At 32.5% G+C, this 25542-nt stretch overlaps 1 protein-coding gene across 1 annotated transcript; it reads left to right on the forward strand.

The window, feature by feature from the left end:
* Window positions 1-23585, forward strand: LOC132715426 (uncharacterized). The gene is made up of 9 exons (XM_060698430.1): window positions 1-205; window positions 8136-8505; window positions 9292-9606; window positions 11459-11549; window positions 12716-12849; window positions 19336-19398; window positions 20947-20976; window positions 21850-21977; window positions 22313-23585. The coding sequence occupies exons 2-9, from the start codon at window positions 8172-8174 to the stop codon at window positions 22382-22384; spliced, it is 1167 nt and encodes a 388-aa protein (XP_060554413.1). The 5' UTR covers window positions 1-205; window positions 8136-8171; the 3' UTR covers window positions 22385-23585.
* Window positions 23586-25542: the final 1957 nt, after the last annotated feature.

Genomic DNA, 25542 nt, shown 5'->3' on the forward strand with positions numbered 1-25542 from the left:
CGTAGAAATTTGTCAACGTGTATGTAGAGATTTAAAGTCAATGACTTTTTATTCAAATATAGATATTTATAGAAATTGCATGTAACTAGAAATAAATATTTAAAAAAGTAGTCAACGCTGGCTTAAATTGGTGTTTAGTGGAAATTAGTGCGGTAATAATTACCAATAACAATTGATAGATTGTTTGACTTGGAAGAAGTTAAAGGTATCGTGATTTTATATAATATTATATAGATAAAATAAACTTAATCTGTAGGTCAATAAAATAACAGTCATCATTTTAGTGTTCAATGTTATAAATATAAAGTAGTCTATATTACAAAGAAATATTCTTTCATCAAACCACAGTATGAAATAAAACTCGCTTCAAGGATTTCAAGTAAGTAACCTTATTGCTCTTTTGAATTCGTCAATTAGAGTGTAGAAAACATATTCAAAAAACATAAATGAGATTCATATCATTAATGTTTTTTTTTTTGTAATGTAACCCAATGCTATATTGAGTATCTTCGCGGAAAAAGTTTCAAAGCAATCTGACGGAAGGAGATAAAGATAGAAAATATTGGAAACTTAGTAATATTTGCCTCTTTTTGCTGTAGAACTAAAGTTAAAGTTTGTCAAAACATGAAATTGGCAATTATGTAATAATTTGATGCATTGTTTTAAATGTATGCAAAAAAAGATGTTTTAATCTAAATATTTAATTTAATTATTTAATCAGCCCTTTTCATAAATTTTTCTTTCTGCCATACATTACAGAAGTCACATTTTTACCATAACTGTGCTGACATTATTCAACGGTTTAAGGATCTTATTTCGTTTTCTTTCCGATTTATATGATAATGAGTCGCCAGATTACAAACATAATTTGGAATTTTCACAGGTCATTAAGCAGTTTCTGATAGACAGTCATATTGTTTGATTCTTTAGAATACCAGTTGATCATTGAAAGGACTTCATAATTTGGGACTATTAACGCCTCGGTCATTTTGGTTTATGACATTGCAAATTTAGTTAACAATTCGCACATTCTTATAAGTATTTTAGCCAAAAACAGACAGAAAACAAAACTTTAGAACAATTTTATTTGACATAACATTCCAATGGACTAACCAAGTCATAAGTTTTAACAATCTACGCGTGTTTTAAAAGAACTTAAAATCCTTATACACCAGACTTTGATCTTAACAAATCAATACTTATCTCGGATATACCTTTAAAATATGAATACAATTTCGACAAATAGATCGTAAATGTTCTTATTATTATTGAAATATTTTACAAGCCATTGATCATTTTGAAACTATATGTTTTTTTTTCAATTTTAATAGTTACTTTTGTATTACTTGATTTTAAAGAATGTGTATCGGTGATACTTATATTGACTAAACGATCACACAATGATTCAAATCATTAAACAATCATCACCTTAGTGCAGTAACGATTTAACTTATATTAAATCACATTAGGAGTTAACCCGTTACTGCATATAGTTTTTTTCATTTTTGTTGTTTTCTTACATTAACTTAGTAATACGTTATTTTTGTTTCCTTTTTTGAAAAAGGTAAAACAGTTAATTACTTAATAAGTAAATAATGTAAGTGAGTTAGTTAATCTGAAATTGAAATATTTATAATTAACTAAATTAATTTTTCATTCAGTTTTACATTTGATTCAACATTTACAAAACATGTATTCAATTTGAATCAAATTGTTAATCAAAAATTATTCTGACAAAAAAAAGAGCGAAATACATTTCTCAAAATATTACAAATCTTTGTATGCAACACAGAATTTTATGGTGGCTGATTTGGAACACTTTGGCGATGTGTGGTGTTGCTGCTAGCGACAGCACGACAAAGCGCCAAATGGTGCAATGTCGCACTGTCGTCCTGTCGCTACGAAGCACACTAAATGGCGCAATGTCGTGTGGCGTGTTGTAGCGATATCACATTGTCACTCGGCTTTAGTGGCTGATTTCGTACACACAAAAGCGTTCAAGATCAGCCACCATATTTGGCTTTAATCGAAGGATTGCCAATTTGAATATATATAAGACATCGCGACAACGCACGGCGCGACAACTACGTGCGCAAGTAATACCTTCCATTTCTAAAATGGACAGAGAAGTGCTTATTCATGACTTGTTTGAAATTAAAAGCTATCGCGTGCGCACGTGGTATTTAAATATTTTCCGATGTCCCCCATCGCGTGCGCACGTGACAGATAAACTATTTCTGATGTCCTGCATCGCGTGCGCACGTGATAGATAAAATATTTCTGATGTCCCCCATCGCGTGCGCACATGATAGATAAAATATTTCTGATGTCCCCCATCGCGTGCGCACATGACAGATGAAATATTTCTGATATCCTCCATCGCGTGCGCACGTGATAGATAAAATATTTCTGATATCCCCCATCGCGTGCGCACGTGATAAATAAAGTATTTCTGATGTCCCCCATCGCATGTGCACGTGATAGATAAAATATTTCTGATGTCCCCTCTATGCCACCGTAAGTACGCACGTGATAGATAAAATATTTCTGATGTCCCCCATCGCGTGCGCACGGGATAGATAAAATATTTCTGATGTCCTCCCTATGCCACCGTAGCTAATTCATGACTTGTTTGAAATTAAAAGCTCGTGCGCACGAAATAAATTGTACGTGCGCATGTAGTAGCTACCACGTGCGCACGTAGTAGTCATAGCGTGCGCACGTGGTAGCTATCGCGTGCGCACGTGGTATTTAAATATTTTCCGATGTCCCAATCGCGTGCGCACGTGACAGATAAAATATTTTTGATGTCCTCCATCGCGTGCGCACTTGATAGATGAAATATTTCTGATGTCCCCCATCGCGTGCGCACGTGATAGATAAAATATTTCTGATGTCCCCATCGCGTGCGCACGTGATAGATAAAATATTTCTGATGTCCCCTCTATGCCACTGTATCCTAGTCACTTCACATGCATGAATTTGACAGCGATAAATCCAAAAATATTAGCGATAACACATGTGTATATGTGGAAATAAGTTCACAGGTCTGTAACGTCTATACTTAATTTTCCATACATAATTACAGGCCACTCAAAAACTATAGGATTCGGTATTGTCAAATTAAATGACACTTTAATTGTTATCATCGCATGGTTTAGAATGTTTTCTTTATTCTTTCTAACCCATAATATGCAGTACACTTTCAAGGAGGATTTGAAAACCGTATTGATATATAACTATTGTCATTGCTGTTGTTTTTTTCATTGATTCAAATAGGAAAAACTCAACTGATATATTATAACAGTTAGGTTTGGGCTTTTTTGCACCTGCTATAAATCAGTTAAGTATGTTTGTAATCGGGCATTGGTAACACACATTTCCAGTAGCAAACAAAATAGATTAATCAGATGTAAGTACTGTTTCGAATAAAGAAAAAGCCTTAGAACGGCCCTGTATTGCAGAGCAAAAATAATTTCCTAATTCCGAAGCAAGAACTCAAAACGTACTTAAAAATGACTCGAATTATCTAACTTTAAAGGTAGGCTTGTCACGGCTGAGAATTTGTCTGGTTGAAGCTTTGTTGGTTTTTCTTCTGTTCATGTATTTAGTGTAGTTTGATATATCAGACGTTACGGGCTTTGTTAAAGTTTATGATGGTCTAGTCTGACGTCTAATAGTTATTGCTCATAAACGCATAGGATCATAAAATTTAAAAAAATGTCTATTGTCTTGCCTTTCAAGCTTTAATCAAAAGTTTATCATATTGTCTTTCAATATGCTCAAAATCATTAACAACGAAATTTCAAACAATCTAGTTATCAATTTAAGTTAAAATGCAAACAACAAAATATTTTTGCCGATCCACGATACTGGTTAAAGAAAAGCGCTTTAAAGATTGATTCCAAATTTTTGAACGGAAAAATATAATCATACACGCTGACGGAGCATGGGCAAATATTTTGTTCAAAATATTTCTTTTTTGAATTTTATGAATATTGGACGCTTGCATTCAATTAATTATAAGCCAATCAAATTTCGCGCACTGTCTGACGGCCATTTTTTTATCGACTGTGTAAGGAATTTAATTAGATAGAATTATTATAACATGATTTTTCGGATGTAATAGTTTAATTATTTTGTAAAAAAGTATTTTCTCTTTACTTTGTTTCATGACTAGCTCGAAATGAATATACATGTATTTATACGCTGACTTGCGTCTTTAATTGTTTCTTGCGGAACGTGCTTTTGATTTATGAGCATTTTCGATATATAATTTATCTTGAATTTATTTTCTTAACATTTTCCAATATCAACTGTTGGTCAATTATGTATTATATCAGTCGATCGTTTGAATAACACAGTCAAATTAGCTGAAGTCATAAGTGGGCGTTGGCACCTCAATCGTATTTCATCAGAGAAATTTTTGTAACATTAGATTTACTAAAAAATGATACTTGAATAAGTGATTTGACAAGTTTTTTCTCTCGGAATTTCGCATTTAACTTAGTAATAGAACGTTAAGCGTATTTTAACGTATTGTTAAGTAATGTGTATGAATAGTTTTTCATTAAAATAGATTTAATGGCGTATACTTAAGCAAAAAATCAGTATTACATAAATTATTTAAACTTTGCACGATTTAAGCATGATATAGAAATATTTCAAGCGAAAAAAAAACCAACAAGGAGAAGAAGCGGTGCGGGCATCGACCTTGTTTAACTGTGTGCTAAATTGTCATGAATAGTGTCCATTAAAGGTGTATAACTTTAAACAAATGCAACACATGTGTCTTCCTATTCAAAAATCGAAGTTTACTGCTGAGGAAATCACCCGAATCTCTACTGTAAAACCGCTTATACCCAGCAAATGAGGCTGGACCCTTCATACCCGTAGTGTTCGTTAACAAGGTTTAACAGTATTAGCCTATCTCTTCACAGAATCAGGAACGTTCTTCCTTAAGAGCCGAAGTGTTGTAATAGCTGTCGGGGAAAATAGAACTTAATTTTTTATCAAATTAAAATTATCACCAGACTACCCATCACGTTCGAAATATACGGAGAGGGCTTTGTAGCTCCGTATATATACGGTTCTAAGACAGAGTATATGTACTATAGTGCAGTACCATTTAAGGATAAAATGAATTACATCATCATGTGAAATAAACGAGTGTTACTTTTAATAACATACGTTAAATATACTTGATATTTCTCCTTAGCCTACAAAAAGACACAATCGAGGTTTTACGCACGCGTAAAACGGCTGCGATGGAATGGGCAGCATAAAATACTACCTTTACGAATGTCAGTTTGGCTGTGTGCAGTTGTGAAAATTGAAATTAAAGGAAAATTCCATTATTTACATAGTAGTTCTCGTTTTTTCTGTGTCAGGACCGGTATGCTTTACTGCTTCCCTTTAGTAAATACCAGAAAGGGAATGCTAACCAATAATTAGTACCTTTAGATGAAGAAAACATGTTTACGTAGGGTTCAATTTTAGCCTGGTCCCACGATATTAAGTCTCGGTAAACTACTTCATTACATGAAATCGGACAGCTGTACAGTCCATTACTGATGACATAGATAAAAAACATTGTCCTTCCATTTGCAGAAAAAGTATATAAAAATGTATTGCAACAAAGCAATAATTCGGACAGGGTCCCGAAGTGTAAAGGTGATGCATGTAAATGTTTTTACGTAGTTGTATATTCATTGACAACTCGCAAAAGTAAATCGTGTCATTCCGCAGGAAAACATGCGTCTTATTTAAAATCACGTAAGACTCGGCTGTTTTCCAACCGACTTGATTTCAACAAGTTATTAGGAGTGGCCGTTTGAAAATCCTTTGATATTATGCCTGACATTTGATAATAAGTTGAAATACCTAACAGGGTTCTCTGTATTGTAATAAAATTTTGGCAGTTCATCAAATATTTCAAATAGATCATAATTCTAAATGATTAGTAAAATATTTAACAATTCATTGATCATTTTGAAATAGTAATTGAACCCACAATCCTTAAATTTGTACGGACGATAAAATATCGATTTTACTTCGATTATGTACAATGTATTATGACAACTTTGATATAACACTTATATTAATTGACGGACTTATCTAAAAGATAATTCAAAGATGAAAGTGTGATAATTAATAAATATGTTCCTACTTTCTGTCTTTTTTATTTAATAAGTTACTTTGCTTTTTATATTTACAGGAATAATTTAATATATATAAGTAAATAAATTAGCGAGTAATAAGATTAGACCAGACCTGATTTCATTCAGATGAAATTAATAAATATTCATTTCAACACAATTTTATTGTTGTTTCTTTTATCTGATTTACTAATTAAATTTGATTTGACTCTTGAATTTAAATATAATTTATTAAATGGGCTAGAAATAATATTCTAAAAGTGAATGAACGCAGTTATGACATCACAACTGTCAACGTTTATTTAATGAATAACAAAAAGAACAAAGTTCATTTTATCGTACTGAATCCGTAGCAATGAAGCTATCTTAAGACAAACGAAAGAAAAATAACAAAAGAAAATGAAAAAAAAAGAAGAAAAGAAAAAAACAACAAAAACTAGAAAACAACGACTAGACGAGTATGTTGCAAAAATGTAACGCCGTGTGTTGATGTGTTTGCGGTTTTTATTTGATAAAGTCAATACAAAAATGCCTATTAAGACATTATTAGACATTATGTTTTGTTTTAATGTTCTTTTTTCTGTACTTAGTATCGCATTACATATTGACCCACCCTCGCTCATCTATGGATGTTTCTAAATTCAAAGTTTTACCATTTGTATGTTTTGCTTACTAGGATGGTTTTTCTTTAGCATAGACTGAGGCTATCTAAATTCTAGCTCACTTTCGTGTAAAAAAGAAATTTCATTTCAAAGGAAATATTGAATTTCTAGTTACCTATGATGTAATTTAAATAAAAGGGCTCACGTTTAACGCGGAAACAAAAGTAACTGGTCAAAGTTCAAACTTTATATCTATGCAATGTAACCTCCATGAAATTGTACGTCCATGGGCATGAAATCTGACTGTGACTTTGTCATACATAATAACAGGCAACTTAAAAACTACTGGAATTGGTCACATTAAATTTAATGTAATGTTCATTCAATCCTGTTATTGTTATCGGACAAGAGTTTTTCAATGATATTCTTTGTATTTTGGAAAATGTATGCTTCTACTGTAATTTGTTAATAGCAAATGGACAGAACATAAATCAAAGTATTGAAAATATAAAGAAAAAAATATACAGGCAAACAATGTTTAAATAAAGATGTGACCACTAGTATGTATTCATCTGTAAAAATAGCAAAAAAAGGCAGATATAAAACATTATGAACGTATTATTAACGGATAATTATTTAGAATTTAAAATTCGTACCTACGGATAAAGAATTAGCTTTAGTGTATTTATTTACAAAAGTTTATTCCGACTTAGCAATAACGCAAACTATACTTAGAAATAACTCAAAATATCTAAGTAGGCTTCTTATCAAAGCGGAGTATCTTTGTTAATGATGATTCGTGTTTAGGCTTAATTTGTTCTCTTCTATGAAAACTATGAATTACAAATTATCCGTAGTGATGAAAAAGAAAGAAAAAAATTGGCCGATAATTTCAAATTGAAAAAAAATGTCTGGGAAATGCCTAACCTTATCAATTATTAATATAAAATATGAAAAGAGACACATTAAACATTTTGTAGTCCTGTTCCGAAAATAATGTATAATTAGTATTGGTAAATGCTGTTCCATTAAATTCAATTCTTTTAAAGAAAATATTTCACAGTGGTAATTATTTTACTTTATTTTAACAACACTAAGTTGCTTGGTTTTTAACATTTTACAGTTAGAACAGAAATGTCTTTAATTGTTATTAATTTCTGACCTTTTCTTTCATGTACATATATATTATATACACTTCACGAATTGAAACCATTCTAGTAAGTACATACATTCAATAAGCATAATGATTTCAAGTGTGTCATCTAACATGAAATATTGAAAATACAAAATTAGGAAACAGGTTAAACGTTCGAGTCTTCGTGTTAATTAATAAACTTGAGATAACAAAAGAACCTTATGTCTTTTTATATTTCAGATAGAAAAGCTAATAGAAGATCAGTCCTTGCCAAGTATGAAAAACATGAATCATTTCATTGTTATTGCGATATTTATTGTACAACCCATGTTGTCAATAGCTGCGAGTCCAGATCTGAATACTCAACAAGTGTTCAATAGCTCTGAGCTGCCCTCAGATGTTGAAATATTCTTCAACTACACATTTAAAATGATGGTGCAAAAGTATTCATATGGTTATTTAACAAAGTGTCATTCCAACGAGAGTATGCATTATGATTACTTTTTACAGTATTATAGTGATGTGTGTCCGAAGGAACATTACTATTGCTTGGACAAACCAAACGACAACACCATTCACATATGTGGGAAAGCTGACAAGTGCGATAAACGCAAGTAGAATCTACCTGTTAACATATATAGTTCTTTTGTATGTTATTTCTGTCCGATTTATCTTTATCTCGAAAATGTTTGAAAAACACAAGTTCTTCTGAAAAAAGTCAACATGATAATTTCTGTGTTTCACTTATTTCGCCTGTTGTAACTATAACAGCTTTTAATTTTGCTCGATGGGGATTGATGAAAATTAATTACACTGCCACGTTTAATAGGAACATACTTGGGCTAACAGTAGTAACTAGTTTAAATTTCCCAATAGTGTCTTTCTTGCTGGCCGTTTCAAGTCAGCGCCACTCTATATTCTTGCATGTAAGTACATTTTAGTGTGTGGACACTTTTAGTGTCCGTTTTTAAATTTTGTCGTCAACGGTGAGTTTTTCTTTCCCTTTGTTTTTTCAAAATTTGCCCTACACTCCCGGGCCCTCTGGACATCCTTTCCCTTAAATCCTTATCTCCGTTTATGCTTTTTAAAGTAAGTGCCTTCTTTATGATAACTTTTATTAAATCTTTAATGGATTGTTTTTGTTAGGTGTCTTGCTGGACTCCTCGCTGGAGGTCCTTTGTTGCTGGGTTTTGTTGATGATGTGTGAATTCATTGCTGTACTTCTTTATTGATCTTTGTTTTCAAATTGCACAGAAATGACCAGAAAGTCCTAATAGTTATACATAGAAATTTCACATTTTACAGAGTTTTTCAAAATTTACTTCATAATATTGTTACTTATGTTGCAATGTAAGTAACACAAGATTTAAATCACGTCTGTACTTTTTTATCACAGGAAAAAGAAACATAGTTGTGATTATCACAAACGATTTGAATCATGTTCATGTCTATAGCATTTCATGTCCGCCCGGATATGCCCAAGTGAATGAGGTCAATTGTTTTAGCCCTTGTGTCAAGGACGACTCTATTATTGTTCGGGCGACAGCAGAGACAGGCGGAAAACGAGCTGAGGCACGCTGTCACGCCGAAAAAGGTTATTGCAATGCAAATCGAAAAACGTATTTTGAGATCGGGTCAAGTGAAGACGAGTGCGTTGTTGCAGATGAAGACCTTAGAATACGTTGTGAAATGGGTGAAGTGTTAATGATAGGTATGATGTTTATTAAAACTTCATTTTGAACATCTATAGCAATAGACATGCAATGTACATGTATTTTTTCATAAGGAAAAAGGGGCCGATTGTTTAATGTCGTTGATTTCAAACCACTTGTCCCTCATCGCTGTGGGCTCAAATCCAGACAAGGACTTGGAATGTTTTCATGTAAGGAATCTATCCAGCTAGCTTACGAAATGTCGGTGGTTCTACTCAGGTACCCGTTCGTGCCTGAAATAATGCACGGAAGAGCACCTGAGGTCTTCCTCCACCAATAAAGCTGGAACGTTGCCAAATGACCTATACTGTGTCTGTGTGGCGTAAAACACAAACAAACAAAACCATAAGGAATATATGTTTATGCATAACATTGTTAATATATCAAGAGCCATGTTTACATGGCCACCTTTCGCCGAATGTGTTTGCTCATTGGAAGAATATATATGTAGTAGAGCAGAATAATTCAATTTTAAGAGGTCTTTTGGTAATGAAATAGAGAGAAATAAGAATCCCTAAAGAAAACTGATGGCTGAAGAAGTGATGACAAATTTGAAACCTATGTGAATACTGATGACTGAAAATAACAAAGGGCAATAACTTAAAAATAATGCAGGGTATGTTATCATTCTTGTGTGCTGCACTCCTCCCCAATGAGATCTATCCACTTATGAAGTTTCAAGTTGATATCTCAAAGGCTTTTATAGTTATGCTATGGACAAAAATTAAGCATGAAAAATAGCAAAGGGTAATAACTAAAAATTATGCTGGGTAGAGTAATCATTCTTGTGTGCTGCAAACCTCCTCTATGAAACCTATCCACCTATGAAGTTTCTTGTTGATATCTCATAAGCTTTTTGAGTTATGCTCTGGACAAAAATTAAGTTTGAAAAATAACAAAGGGCAATAATTATAAAAAATTATGCAGGGTAGAGTTATCATTCTTATGCACTGAAATCCTCCTCAATATGATCTATTCACCTATGAAGTTTCAAACTGATACCTCAAATACTTTTTGAGATATGCTCCGGATAAAAGGTAGGAAAAATAACAAAGGGTATTAACTCAAAAATTATAATGGAAAGAGTTTTTGTTCTTGTGCACAGCATTTCACCTCAATAAGATCTATCCACCTATGAAGTTTTATGTTGACATCTCAAAGACATTTTGAATTATGCTCTACTCACGTGAAAAATTATGCATGAAAAATAACAAAAGGCAATAACGAAAAAGTATGAAGGGTAGAGTTATCATTCTTGTGCACTGCACACCTCTCCTAAGCTAGACCTATCCACCTATGACGTTTCTTGTTGATATCTTATGAGCCTTTTGAGTAATGCTCTGGTCAAATATTACGTTAGAAAAATAACAAGGGCAATAACTGAAAAATTATGCAGGGTAGAGTTATCATTCTAGTGCACTGCACTCCTCAGTATGATCTATCCACCTATGAAGTTTCAAGTTGATATCTCAAACACTTTTTGAGATATGCTCCGGACAAAAATGTCGGAAGGAAGGACGGACGGACGGCGACTATTTCCATATCCCCTGCCGCCTTTCGGCGAGGAATAATGTCGAGTTTATTATAGTAAAAGACACCCTTGAAATAACTACTCATTTCTATAGATATGTGCACGCGACAAGTGTAGGACAATGTTTAAAAAGCAATGACAATGAAAGTTGTCTGTTAAAATGTCTTCAATAATTCTTAAATTAGTTGTATATATTCCCCCCCCCTTTTCTTAACGAATTGAAACAATTGTATAATGAAGCCGCGGATTTTCATTCTTAGACTAATAATCAAATATGATGTCAGTACTTATTTATTTAGTTTTCTGTTTCTCTGTCTCAGACTGTTCCTGCATTAAGAATTATGAATCTACAAAAGAAAATGATTCGAATGACTCACTACAGTGCAAGCCGAAAGAGGAAAATGTTGTCACGTAAGTGGAGTTATAAAACCAAGTCGCAAAAACAACTTATCCTACTGTGGAAATTTCACATAGAACACGTAACATTTTTGAATTTTCCTTACATAGTTTTGTGGTTTTAAGGATTTGTGTTTGGCAAGGTTATACACAAGTGTTTGTTCACATTCCTATCGTATTATTTGATAATATCTATTTTATTCTTTCGTGCGTGTAAACGTCTTAGTTCTTAATTATAAATTTTGCATATATGTAATCGTACAGTTGGAAAATTTATTTTTTTTCCATTAAGGTCAGATCTACTTATTTCTTTTATGTCGATCTGAAGATGACGGTATATGTTTCGCCTTCTTTATAAGTTGGATTTCCCTAGAAACTATTTTTGGCCATGCGATCAAACCGGTTTTTACATAGGTATTAGAACAAGTATCAAAATACCGTTATACGTGGATGTTAAACAAATTGTTAATTTTTGTTAGAAAAAATGTTTGAAGTATGTTTTAACAAATTACTTGAAAAAATAGTCAATTTTGAATGCGAAATATTGTTTTGCCAGATAACCTGTCGGCTATATGGACAACGCCATGTTTTTAGCCATGCAATCAAACCGGTTTTTACATAGGTATTAGAAGAAGTATCAAAAGACCGTTATACGTGGAAGTTAAACAAATCGTTGATTTTTGTTAGAAAAAATGTTTGAAGTATCTTTTAACAAATTACTTGTAAAAATAAAGTCAATTTTTAATGCGGAAGATTTTTATGCTAGATTACCTGTTGGCTATATGGACAACGCCGTGTTTGTTCTAGAAATCGTGAAAATTACGTACTAATTATTGGTTTTCCCAGGGTTAAAATTATAAACCACATCGCTTTCAAAATTATGAAAGCTCGCCGACAATTGACTGTGTAAATAGTCACCAGAAATAACTTCGTATACGGTCACGCTCAGATCTAAAAGCGGATCGTTATTTAGAGCTGATTTTAATTAGATTGGGATCATTAATTGATTAAAAACTCTCAAAGACTTGACTTCTGGTCATGTTTAATATGCTTTAGCCAGCGCTATGGTTAGTGGTGAGCGTAAGCTTGCAATTACCACTCCCGCCTTTGAACGGAGTCAATCAGACCGAGTTTACAATCTTTTCAATTCTGACAATTTGGGCGTTCTTTCCCAATTTCAGGATTACTAACCATACATTATCAGCCACGAATACTAGAATCAAAAATTATACAGAAAATACACCTACAAATGATTCTTCCGTATCAGCAAACGAGGAGAATTCTGTAGCAATTAGAATCAACTATAAAAAAACAGGTAATATAGTCATACTTGAGCTGCTTTTATTAGTTTTAAGCATGTGCAAACATGCAAAGAACTATTTTAACTGATTTGTTTTATGCATGTACAAATATACCAAGGACTATAGATGTCACTCTGATACAAAGTTTCCTCCAACCCGTGCTGGCTGCGTGCTATACCATGTGCTAGCAAGACATTTAGCAGGTGCTTCAATGTATTTGTCAGTAGAATGAGTTTTTGTCATTTTTTGTTAAAAACTTCTACATGCATTATGGGATTTCAAAGTGACCACCATAAGTAGACAATAAGTTGCATGCAAGATATTAGTCCCTTTCTAAAAGGTCAAAGTCTCAGCCGTAGATTATACGCTGGCAAATTGTCTCCTTATGGTTATCAAACATTTGTTTTGCAATCCAATCATCATGCTGAGGTTATGAACCCAAATTGCTCTAACTAAAGTATGAGCTACGAGTTATTTATATCTTTCACGCAGCACATTATCTACATATAATAATTGTGAGTATTAATTTATTTCTAACTCTTACTTTCAGAAGTTATGAATCTGATATAAACCCAAACTACATTTAAAAGATATGAAAAGTTAAAAATGAATTGTGTGTGTTCGTGTCTAATTCATAACTTCTGCAAACATAATGGAATACCCACATTAGCGATATATTGCGTGCACAATACGAGTCCATTACATGCCTCAGTTTTGACATTTCACTCGCGTTCTTTTTTTGTATAATTTATCTTGTGTGACAACTTCTAGTCTAAAGAGTGTCTTAAAAGCGTAGAGGAAACATTAATTCTTGCATATCAGACTGGCGTTTCGAAGCCGGAAATTCCATCTGGCATGGGGGTCCCAGATGAGTTGCGTGCTATACACTGGAGCGCTTAGGATGATGTAATTTCATCGTTGTGAATGAAGTTGTAATTTATAACGCTGTTGTATGAAAATAGTAACGAGTGTCATGACACACATTTCCACGGAAAATTGTTTTATTAAGGTAAAGAGTTTGAAATATAATGGAATATGGTAGAATATGCAAAAAAATAGCTGACATATGTTTGCGGCTCGGATCGGAGTATCCGTCCCTTTGGAATTCGAACTCACCCATTGAACCGCAACATATTACAGATATTACTATTCAAGATAAAAGAATAGATAACATTCAAAGTGAATCGGCTAGTCATAATATCACTCCGTTCACCACAATCCTTTCATACAAAAATGAATTGTTTTTACATTCATAAAACAAATCATTTAAGCTTATCGTGTGCTTGCAATAATGCTTTATGTTTAACATCAAGTCGAAATTATAATTAATGTGTTAGTATCTGTGTTTGCAGATCAAGTATCAAAATCATTGTCTTTTTGAATAATTACAATGAAATAAGGAAATATTGAACAGTGTTTCTTACAACTTATAATTATGTCAAAGGATAACTTCTCTGCAGTTAAAGGTATTGTCTAGATGATTAAATGAGTTAATTTTATTTCTTAAAGTGAATTGGTCTAAAATGGAAGATCTGTAATACAATAAAGAATTACATTGAAAATATTTGTATTAGACATAACAACAAACCACGAAAATTATTTTGGGTGTTGTTTGAGAGTGTGAGATACATGATAAACTACATACTTATATTATTAAAGCAGATAATAAAATGTTCTAGAACAAATATTACTATTCATTCTAAATCATTAATAACATTATCAACACTTTTATTGCAAGCAACATTTTGTAACAATATCCAAATGATACATCTCAATAGTTTTTATCGATATTTGAAAAAGATATGGAAAATGTACCAATTATAGACCTATCCACTTAAATTTCCTAGTAAGAACAATTGTTGTTATAATATTTTATAAAACATATAATACATGTTTACTGTACCAATAAGAATTCTTCGAGTAAAGCGGGGTTAAGTTACTAAGATACAACTGTACTATATATGTAGAATCTTACAAAAGTTGTCATTTCATAAAGTATTAAACGAAACAAGTCTTACTTAATCAAAGCCTTGCCTTGTAACAACTCTGCGACGACTTTTAATGATGTAAGTCTTTAATAACTGACATCAAATGTAAGATCAGTTTTACAATAATGCCATGATATCAAATCATCAAAATTGTAAACGAGATCGTTTATGGCATAGCATCATATAGGTCTCTTCGAGGATGGTACAACTTTGTATTTCAGTGTCGAAAATTCTGTCACTACTTCAATCCGCTTAACAAGGTTCTTAAAGTAATCACTTTGGTGGCACAACAATGGCTTGTTACCTTCAGTTCCTCTCAACAATGTATCTTAGTAGCACAAGTAAACAAAACAAACCAGTTCATCCACCCAGCCTTCTCAACAATGCACAAAGTAACTAGTCAACATTCACTAACATTTAAAATTTGCCTTCTCAGGATAACAATTGTTAGACAAATTACATTCAAGCATAAAAAACAAAACATAATTCTTAGAACTTTTAAACTCACCCTTGAGAGATATCTATCGAAATTATTTACTTTCTTTTAATACGCCTTATCTTCTATTATGCTTACACTGTTTGGGAGAACGTCGTCCTAGGTGAACAGGATCCAATTAGAAGACATTTCTGCTGCTACTCGACTTGTTTTTGTTTCTTTTCTTTTAAAAAGGTTAACACTCTCCTCCCTCATATCACTCAAACCTCGTTAGAGCATAACTCCTTATGGTCTTAACAACTCTGATGATATAAGAAATGTCTACTGTAATTCTCAGCTTTTCTCCCGATTCTTTCTTTCATCAACAATCAAGGCTTGAAATTCTTTAGCACCCGACATACGTAACTCACCTAGTCCCACTTAAAAATGCTTTAAATGGAGACATAGAAGAAGTGTCAACTTTCTATTTCGAATCATACACGCTAGATTAAATTCGGATTATATTGAAGACACAAAGCATTTTCTTCTAGCATGTCCACTTTACACAAGTTAAAGAAACACCAGCAACATTACGAGAAATAGTGAAAATAAACTTCTCTTTGGAAATGACTCCCTGGGAACTGACGCAAATACAATCATCTTTAAACACGTGCCGGGATATATAACACACAGGCAGAGAAACCCGCAATCCCTTCTCAAGAATGAGACCCACGAATCTATAACTGTTTTCCCTTCCTTGCATCCATTTATTCTCCATATACTAAATTTTCATAAACTACTTCTAAATAAAATGATTAATAAAGATTTCTTTTTATATCTATTGTCGGTTTCTCCTTAAAAAAGCAAAATAAAAACAGTAACCAAACATTACAAAAAACAACAAAAAAAAACACCGACACAAGCGAAAAATGACAATATCACTGTTTGACGGGCTATTTTAAATTTAACTTGTATTACGACAAGTGTTAAAGCTGATTTAGCGATATCGAATTTTAAAATCGTTTTTGTTGTAGAAGTGTCTAGATTGATTTTCGATGAAAGTTGTTTAGATTATAGTGGTGGTTCTTTTAATTTTCTGATGGGTATTGTGAAGAAATATAACTAATCTTAATAGTTCATGAAAACATATATCTGACTATGATATTGTCAACACCAGTTTGAAACAAAATAGTCATATGACAGCGTGTGTAACATAGTGTTATTCCGAGGACACACTTTCACACGGGATGAAACATCACTGTTTTCACTGTGCCACATATTGCTCATTTAGTCAAGAGAGATAATCGCTTAAAGAATTGGCTAAAAAGCTGAACATTTATTGGTCGTGACACGATATTAAATGTATGTGAGCAGCCGAGAACTCTTGCATTCATGTGTCAAAAATCAATGTTTAAAATGTTTTAACAGAGTCAAAAAACAATGTAAAAACATTTCCCTTAACATTCGATTTTAGCTTACGTTGTATGCATTAGTGATGAATAACAAATTTATATTTTCCCTTATATTGCAGATATAAATTATGCAGGCGTCACACTGTCCCGAAAGCATACGAATATGGAATTTTGAATTACGCGCGAAGATGGCCCCGATATTAGTCGACAGTCAATCAACAGCCGAAGCAAGTACGATTCCTACATAATTTTACGCGATTGTTTCCGATCCACACACGAATCATACCGAAAGTCACGCGATGGCATCCGATCCACACATGAAGTCACCTTAAAGATGCATTTTTTACTAAGAAGTTTTCCCGCAGGACATGCGATAGGTACACGATATCGTATTTTGAGTACGATGCGTTTGTTCACGAAGTCGCCATGTGACCTCCGGGTGGTATAAAATCTTCGGCAAACCGCAGCAAATTTCAGTTGCTGATAGTATTGGGTACGCAACTAAATTTTATTTTAAATTTGATGGAACTTTATTATATCACCAAAGGTGTCAGAGTTGCTCATCATGTTTTCTAAGTTATATCAATAGTAGCAATGCTGCTGCCTTCTATTTCTTTGTTGACTCATCATCAACATATGCCATTCTACAGGAAATAAAGTGAAAATAATTGTTAATTAATTACAAATAATGAAAGCTTTTGAAGTCTCTGAAGAGATGTGCAGGCTGACAGATATGAAAGATGGCATGTGACTAGCCTTTTAATATATGTTCACCATGATGCATATGCAACGCTTGAGCCACTCAAATTTGCTTTGTTCGACCACGTCGCGGTCCTATCTCGATGTCATTAATGGCGACACGACGGTATTGCGGGTGTTACACGTAGTCGTATTGCCTTCCTAAGACAATCGGGCATCTTCTTGTTTCCTTCGTATTGTCTTCTTGAGGGAAAAATGCTAGATGGCACCGAGGATCACACGAAGTAAAGACGAAGACTACACGATTTAACAAGATGGCTTCACGAAGGCCTTATGAATCCCAAAATTGGCATACAAATGCACCACGAAAATGAACCTTTGCATTGTCTTCCGGCAATTTTTTGGCATCTCGAAAATTTTGCGACCGCTCACGAAGTTGCTGCCGGAGCCTGAAAAATTTAGCCGGGGTTCATACGATGGCACAAGATGGACTCACTAATGGCCAGGTTTTATTACGATCAGATCCGGATTTGACAATTTCGTTATTTGTGTGTCCATCTGGTGCCAATTTCGGGACAGTGTGACGACTGCATAACAATACGTATTTAACGGGTTGTTTCTGTCGTAGCCCTTGTAGTCATATTAGGTATATAAGGTAAATTGCACCATTATTCTTCGTTTTAGACTCAGATTCTAAAGTTACAAAATTATTTATCATTATTCATTTTGTGTTTGCGTTACCGTATTTGGTTCTTCTATTGAAATTAGATTTGCCCGAAATTCTAATCAATCTTTGGCATCCTTTGCGTTTAAAGAAAATGTCCTAACCTTTTGACTTCCGTGTTTTGAATCTTCACATTTCAGTTAGCAATGTAGATGAACATTGAAATATGATGGTAATTTTTACGTTTGTCAGGAAAAAGAATTAATTCAATGTCTTCTAATGTTTATAGAAACGATCTTAAATTAGACTCAAAGTTGGTGTAATGACCTAGAATTAAGGATACACTAAGGACTTTCAGTCATAAGACCAAGACTGAGACAATTTTGCATTGAAATTGTGCTCTATATTATGATTTATGTATAATTTCTGAATAGCAATGCTGATAAACTTTTATACATAACGGAAAAAAAAACAATATCGGTTGGTCATTTTGTATTTCCCTATTTTTCTCAAATTAATCCATTTATTTATAGTCTAAAGTATTTGACTTAAGAATTGGAATAATTTTAAGTTAGTACTAAAGTTGGTCTTATGTCCTATAATTTAGGATATACTTAGGACTTTCTATGAAACGCAGACTAGGGGTTTTGGTTACCACAAGATTTGGTGAGACAAATATTATTTGAATACCAAGAAATAAATATATTTCATTTATAAAATATGAGTTGTGATCTTTCTTTGATTTATCAGATATTATTTTGAATCGGAAATTAAGGGTGCCACTTTGTCCATTAATTCATGTGTAATGCACGCTCTAGAATGGAAACTTAGACTTTCTATAAGCAAGCTCTTCAGTTTTCCGCATAAGAGAGTTCAAAACCTCTGGCGGGATTCCAACCAAATTCATTGACCTTAAGAATTATCACTAATAACATCATGACACTGGGAGCCATGTTTAACACTTAAATATAGCTTTATATAAAATATAGGAGCATATAAACACTCTTTTAAATTTAAATTAATCCGACATATTGGTAATAATTTAATGGTTAATAAACAATAATTTATTCTAAAGGACATTCAAGTCCATTTATAGAAAAACACCTTAGGGCTTAAATGAGTTACTAATCGTTGGAAGAATCTTGACCATGCTGCAAGTGTATTGTTTTTTTTTAAACCAGACTCTAAAAAATAATAAATAATTTAATGTTTGACCCTCTTCAAAATATATTGTTTTTTTTTACCTTTTTCAACATGATCTAATTTTGAAAATGTTATTAAGTATAGTGTCTATTCCTATTGCTCTATTTTCAATTCAACAGTTTTTGCCGTTATTGCCGTTCTAGCCATTGTACGCTATCTCAAGGTAAAGATGGGAAAGGAAGGTTAGTTATTTATCATTGGTACTGCAATTTCTTACGAACAATAGCAAATTTATACTCTATTCAGTGATGGTCGAACGTATATAGGTGCGATACTTTTTAGCGAGGTGAATGGTGCGATACGGATTTAGAAAAAAATATGTTGATAAGAACAACATGTTTATGTCTTTCTCGTACACTAAGAAATACGGAAATAGTGTAGTTATATGCGACAAGGGTAGTTAAAACTGTTCGTGTTATTTATTGTAAACATGTTGTTGCTATAACTTATCAAATATCCGTTCCATAACGTCTGTTATTGTATTCTTTTTTATACGTATGTCAGATTGCCGGTGAAGAAGCAAATACCTCAATAACTTTCTTATAACATTGGAGAAAAGCTTTGTTTGTTTTGACCATAATATACAAATATATCTTCCGCTCCGCATGTACTTTATCATTTGAACAAAAATTACTACATTCAACTAATATTTGAAACAAACTGGTTCTTACCAACATATTTTGGACATGTCACACACATTCCACAATCTTCAGTATGAAGCTATGTCTAGAGCTAAGCTATTTTTTCACATACACGCACATCAAAACTATTTAACTGAAAAGAAATTACATGTCAATTTAGTCTTCTAAATTTTACAATATCAGTGCATAGAATTAGAACTTCCTTATAAACATTTTCGAATGCGATGACCATATGCATGCGCAAAATTTACATATGATATAGTTAACTGTTCACTAAATGAAACTGTTGGTGGTAGTAAATCATAGGTTCATAGATTGTGAGTAAAACATTTGAGTAAAGAAGGATAAAAATATATGCAAATTCTACACGAAGAAAAGTTCTAGTGTCAGACATGAACAATGAAAGTGAAATATAGATTGTCAAATTTAATTTTTATTTTGCACTACGATAAACTGCATTGAATTCGAGGTAATTTTCAGTAATAAAATAGAAATGAGGAAAAATCTACAAAGTGAATAAGTAAAAAAAAATATCACGAAAATCAGAGATCAAAGGGAAGGTAGTTCTTAAAGTAAAGGTAACAGAATTATGTGAGTACTTCCAAGTGTAAGGAAGGTCAATAACTTTTTTACAGTTGTACCTAAACTTCTATGATTTCGATGAAATACATGTAGGTCAGAGTGCCAGATCATACACACAAAATTTGCAATTCTAAAAGTTAATGACTGTTACATTCTTTATAAAATATACTCACTCTGACGTGTGTTTACAGTCTAATCCGCCATTATTCCGTATCGCACCATTTACCTCGCTTAAAAATATCGCACCACTATACGTTCGACCCCCTGCTATTGGTGCTCCTTGTTTCAGTCATTTTATTCCATTCTGACTATGTCTACAAAAAACGTGCATATTTTGACATGATGTATTCTGTGAATAATGTTAAATCTGGTATAGCTTGGAAACTAGTTATTTGAAGAAAATACATGTATGTTTTGCCAGTGATGAATGCTAATATTAACACTATTCCAAAAAATCATTCATTCATTTATTCATTTATTTACATATTTATTTATTAATTTTATTAGGTTCTCCTCGACAAGACCCTGAAGCACAAGGTGATATATCTCAGCGTTTTTATAATTGTTGAATAAGTATATTTTAAAAAAATGTATGATATGTATTAATTCTCTTAAATAGCCTTGTCAAGTTTTCTATAAAACAGTTAATTTTGTTCAGTTAAAAATAATTGCATAACAAGTACCAGAATAAATATGATTATTATATAAAAGTTCGACGTTGTGGGGAGGGCTGTTTCTAATGTTGTTATAACTTGTAACGCAACCCGTTTGCACTATATATCTCTTTTTGTTTTTTTTGTATTATTCATGTAACCTGACATGTATTTGTTATAGAATAGTTTCAATTAATTTTATTTTAAACTAAAAAATTGTTTCACGCATACAATTTGTGTCGTTTGTAATTGTAAAGATAACAAGTAAATATTTGATATTGCATTTTGTACTTAAAAGGGAGGTTTTTGAATATGACGGAACTGGAAATAATTTGTCGAGATTAATACTCCAATTGATATAGGTGTCGGCTAATAACATGTGTGCAAAATTTCAGATTATTGTCTCAATTCGTTTTCCGGAAAAATTCTGAAAAAGACCTTAATCTGGCTCAAAATAGCACAAAAATAGGAGTCTCAATTTATTTCTTTTCATATTTCCTACTTATCTGTTGCAATAATTTTCTGTTTTGAGTGCCACAGCTGATCAATGTAAGAAACTTAAATTTTATGTTTTGGAGTTTCTCTACTACGTATGTTTAATTATTATACATAAAAACATGAGAAACTTGAATAAAACAACAGCAAAATAATCAGCTACCTAAAGCCTGTTTGTTGTTGTTGCTGTTTCATATTTATTTATTTATTTATTTATTTATTTTATTGCATACACGAATGTTATATTGACGTTTTATCCTAGGTATTCTAAATAGCGACAGCCCTTCAAGAAATATGAACAGAGTTCTTCCGGAGGGTACTGATCACATGAGCAACACTTATTCAACTAACGAGCAAACCCTTGATGATCCCCAGATGGAGTTATTAAAAGTAAGTTTAAAGGGATAATTTATCTCCATATTTATATCATAATCGAATATATATTTAATATCTTCATTTGTTAAATGAGCCGATTTCATTCCTCTTATGAATTAAACACGTATTACGTACTAAGTTAGTGGGAATTTGATTGGTAAAGACATTTTAAGACAGTAATAAGAGACATAAAATGATATTGATGTCTTTCGAACAGTCTTGATTGTTTAACCTTTTTATCTATAACGACACTTGTCATTCCAGATTATTTTGTTTAAATATGTAATTGATGTCTGTGTCTCAAAGTATTTACCTTTCTAAAAACATTTTATTATATGTTTTTATTCCAGTCACATGATGAACTGTCGAGGGACAGTGGAGTTCAAACGTGTGATGAAACGGCTGTTAAGTCAATATACTGACAGACAGAAAAGACCGTCTTCTGCCAAAATACAGCGTTCGCCACCAACGTTACATGCACACAAATGCCGCCGATTTGATTGGTATTGTTTCCCAAGATTCACGCAGACGTGCTTCGAAAGAATTGCCTCCCTTTTCAATAAGTTGATTCATTATTGAACATATCCTGTTTAAATTGTTTGTTTTCATTTCATGAAAGCGTTCCATCTTATAACATGTAGTAATCATCTTTTATGATAAGCAATATGTAAATAAAAAACAAAGCTTGACTTAGTAGATGAAGGCATTGCAACATATCATACATGTTAACTGGGGAAGTTCGAATCGTGTGAGGAAAAAAAAATTTTTTTGATGAATCGTTTTCCTAATCTTACAAGTATTTTGCCTACTTTTTTAGATATATATTTAACATGAAATTTGTCAGTACCGTTTATTTTAAATGGCAGTATGCTTATTTTGTGCTTCAATTGCAGCTGATTATGCTTCTATATTTCAAAAGGTTGTCTATTCTAACGGTGATTATAGGTAGTAATATTGAATGAAGTGTAATAAGACAATTTAAAGACAATTCAAAACAACATTTAAACAAGTCTGTGTTCAGAAATATTGAAATCTTTATTTGAAAAGATGGCGTGCATGTTAGACATATTAAGACTTCCATTCGGCATGTTAACACCGGATTTGCACATGATAACATGACGTTATGAAATAATAAGACAGTGTTTAGACATGTCAGCACTACGTTTTGACAAGATAAAATGAATATTTTACTTAATAAGACTACGTTAAGACTAGTTATCATACAACGTTGGCAAGCCAACACTTCTGTTATACATACATGTACTAAGACGCTTTTAGGGAAAAATAAAACGAAATGTAACAACATGAGGCAGCTATGGCGTTCCATATAAGACTGTCTCACTTTCTATTCTACCGATAAATTTTCGAGAAAAAAAAGTCTATATGGAAAATTCCTTGAGTCACATGGGTAACCGAACATCCATACTATATGTAAACTGTAAAAGTATTTAAATATATACATGTTCAATCAACATTTATACTTAAATCGGCTTAATGTCATTTAAAATATGTTTACTATTAATAACTCGTGTTTTATAGAATAATTACATGCTATTGCATTTAGATTTTGCCCAGGTTTGAAATCATAAATAAAGTTAAAGGCTTCGAAAAGCTTGTACAATGTAGGTTTGTTCAACTATGCTCGGTTGTTTTAATAGATTGTATTGTGCAGTTTTCAAAAATGAATATCAGTATAAAATATTTAACAACATGTTTATCAAATAATGTTTCATCCGGAGTGAGAATTTGAAATATGTTAGTTAGTTCATGTGCATTTAAATGCTAAATAGTTTGCGCATTCATTGAACATTATTAATATTTTTGCTTAGTTGTGTGCTGTGTGGTGCAAGAGTATTTTCACCGTGTATATCCAATAACACAGGAATGTGCAAACAACGGAGGAATTGTGCAAAAGTAACGCAGAATTGTGCAATTTAGTGCTAAAACGAGCACCGCAATAAGTAAATGGACCAATATATATTATACACCAAATTAGAAGAAATGAGTTAGCGCATACGGTTGCTGAGACATTATACTTTAAACCGCAGGAAAAATATTTCCATAACAATGTTTATTTTTCAAGACCATTAGTGAAAATGACGACCTCATTTGCGTATTGATCGTATTTTTAGTTTCCTTTATATCTTTAACTACAATAACGTACATATTACTTTATGATTTGTTTTATATTCGGTGTACCTAAGACATTTTCCAATCTACTCGTGTCATAGCAGATCAAACGTAATTGAGACCATTTTTTACGAGGTAACGCCGAATTCTTGAATGGAGTTTTGAAGCAACGGCGGTTATCTCATTTCAAGTTGCTGAATCCAATTGAAACAGCTTCCTTTTGTTGTTTTACGACATTTGTAGTTTGACAAATGTCTAAGGTATACAGAATATGAAAAAATAAAGTTTTAAATGTTTTAAAAATACATATTTATTTGAAGAAACACAAAAGTCACCTTCAAAACAGTTATCAGGTTGTCTCTCTCACGAATAATCAAAAAGTAAACATAATTATTCCTGAAAAAAAAATGTTATGCTAGTTAAAGTATAATGTCATAGCAGCCGTATGCGCTAATTCATTTCTTTTCATTAAACTAAAAATAAGATAGTTTGGTTTGTTTACTTACTGTATTCTTCATTTTGGCAATACCGTTGCACAGATTCGGCGTTACTTTTACTATAATTGCACATTCCTGCGTTACTGGATATGCTCGGTGATTTTTGTAATTGCAACTTTTATCAGTAATTTCTGTACCAAAAATATTAATAGAGTCTATCATTGGGTTAGATAGAGGATAGGGAAATCCTAACCCGAGCGTGATTGGTTCTATCGGGAACGAGCCTTGGCAAGTTCCCGATGAAACCGATTGCCCGAGGTTTGAGATTTCCCTATCCTCTATCTAAACCAATGATTGATCTCATTTTTCTCACTCACCTGGACACAATAAATATCATTGAAACTGGATCTACTTGCTGCGCCCTACTTTTGAAAAGCGGGGCGTGGCTTAGGCGCCTGACGTACATCCACAAAAAATTCTACTGACCAGGTTGATGTGTGAAAAATTCCATGAAAAAGAATTCATATGAGATACCTCATCAAATAGTATGGTTATCATGATATAATCCATCAATATTTAAGTCGGAAAGTGTCATAATATAAGTGTTTATAAGGAGTTCAGTCCATACTTGAATGGTTGCCAAAAAGCCACCGTTTGCAAAGATTTTTCTACTTATTCGGTTATTTTGGCCGAATATTCAATTAAAATATATCAAAATGAGATTGTCATCAAGAAGCATCGTTATTATAACAGAAAACATGGATGTTCTTCAGGCAAAGTGTCATAATATCCGATTTTATGAAGAATTTTGCGATATTTTAAAGTGTGCTATTTTTAGTAACAGATCGATATTGGCAAGGGCGGACCTAGCTAGAGTATGAATCATTGCAGTGTGAAAGTTAATATCAATCTATTTTGATTCCGTGGACATTTTAATAGATTAGCTCACATATTTTTAATAAATTTTGACCTTTTGACGTTTCATTTTTTTTAAATAGGAGTGAAGAAGTGCT

The sequence above is a fragment of the Ruditapes philippinarum genome, unplaced genomic scaffold, assembly GCF_026571515.1.
Source record: "Ruditapes philippinarum isolate M1 unplaced genomic scaffold, ASM2657151v2 ctg4058_1_1_1_1, whole genome shotgun sequence".
Taxonomy (NCBI): Eukaryota; Metazoa; Mollusca; class Bivalvia; order Venerida; family Veneridae; genus Ruditapes; species Ruditapes philippinarum.

Coding starts and splice junctions, on each gene's coding strand:
- LOC132715426 (XM_060698430.1), top strand. CDS start 8,172: ATGAAAAACATGAATCATTTCATTGTTATTGCGATATTTATTGTACAA. Junction 9,607..11,458: donor GGGTGAAGTGTTAATGATAG/GTATGATGTTTA, acceptor TCTCTGTCTCAG/ACTGTTCCTGCATTAAGAAT. Junction 21,978..22,312: donor CCCAGATGGAGTTATTAAAA/GTAAGTTTAAAG, acceptor TTTTTATTCCAG/TCACATGATGAACTGTCGAG.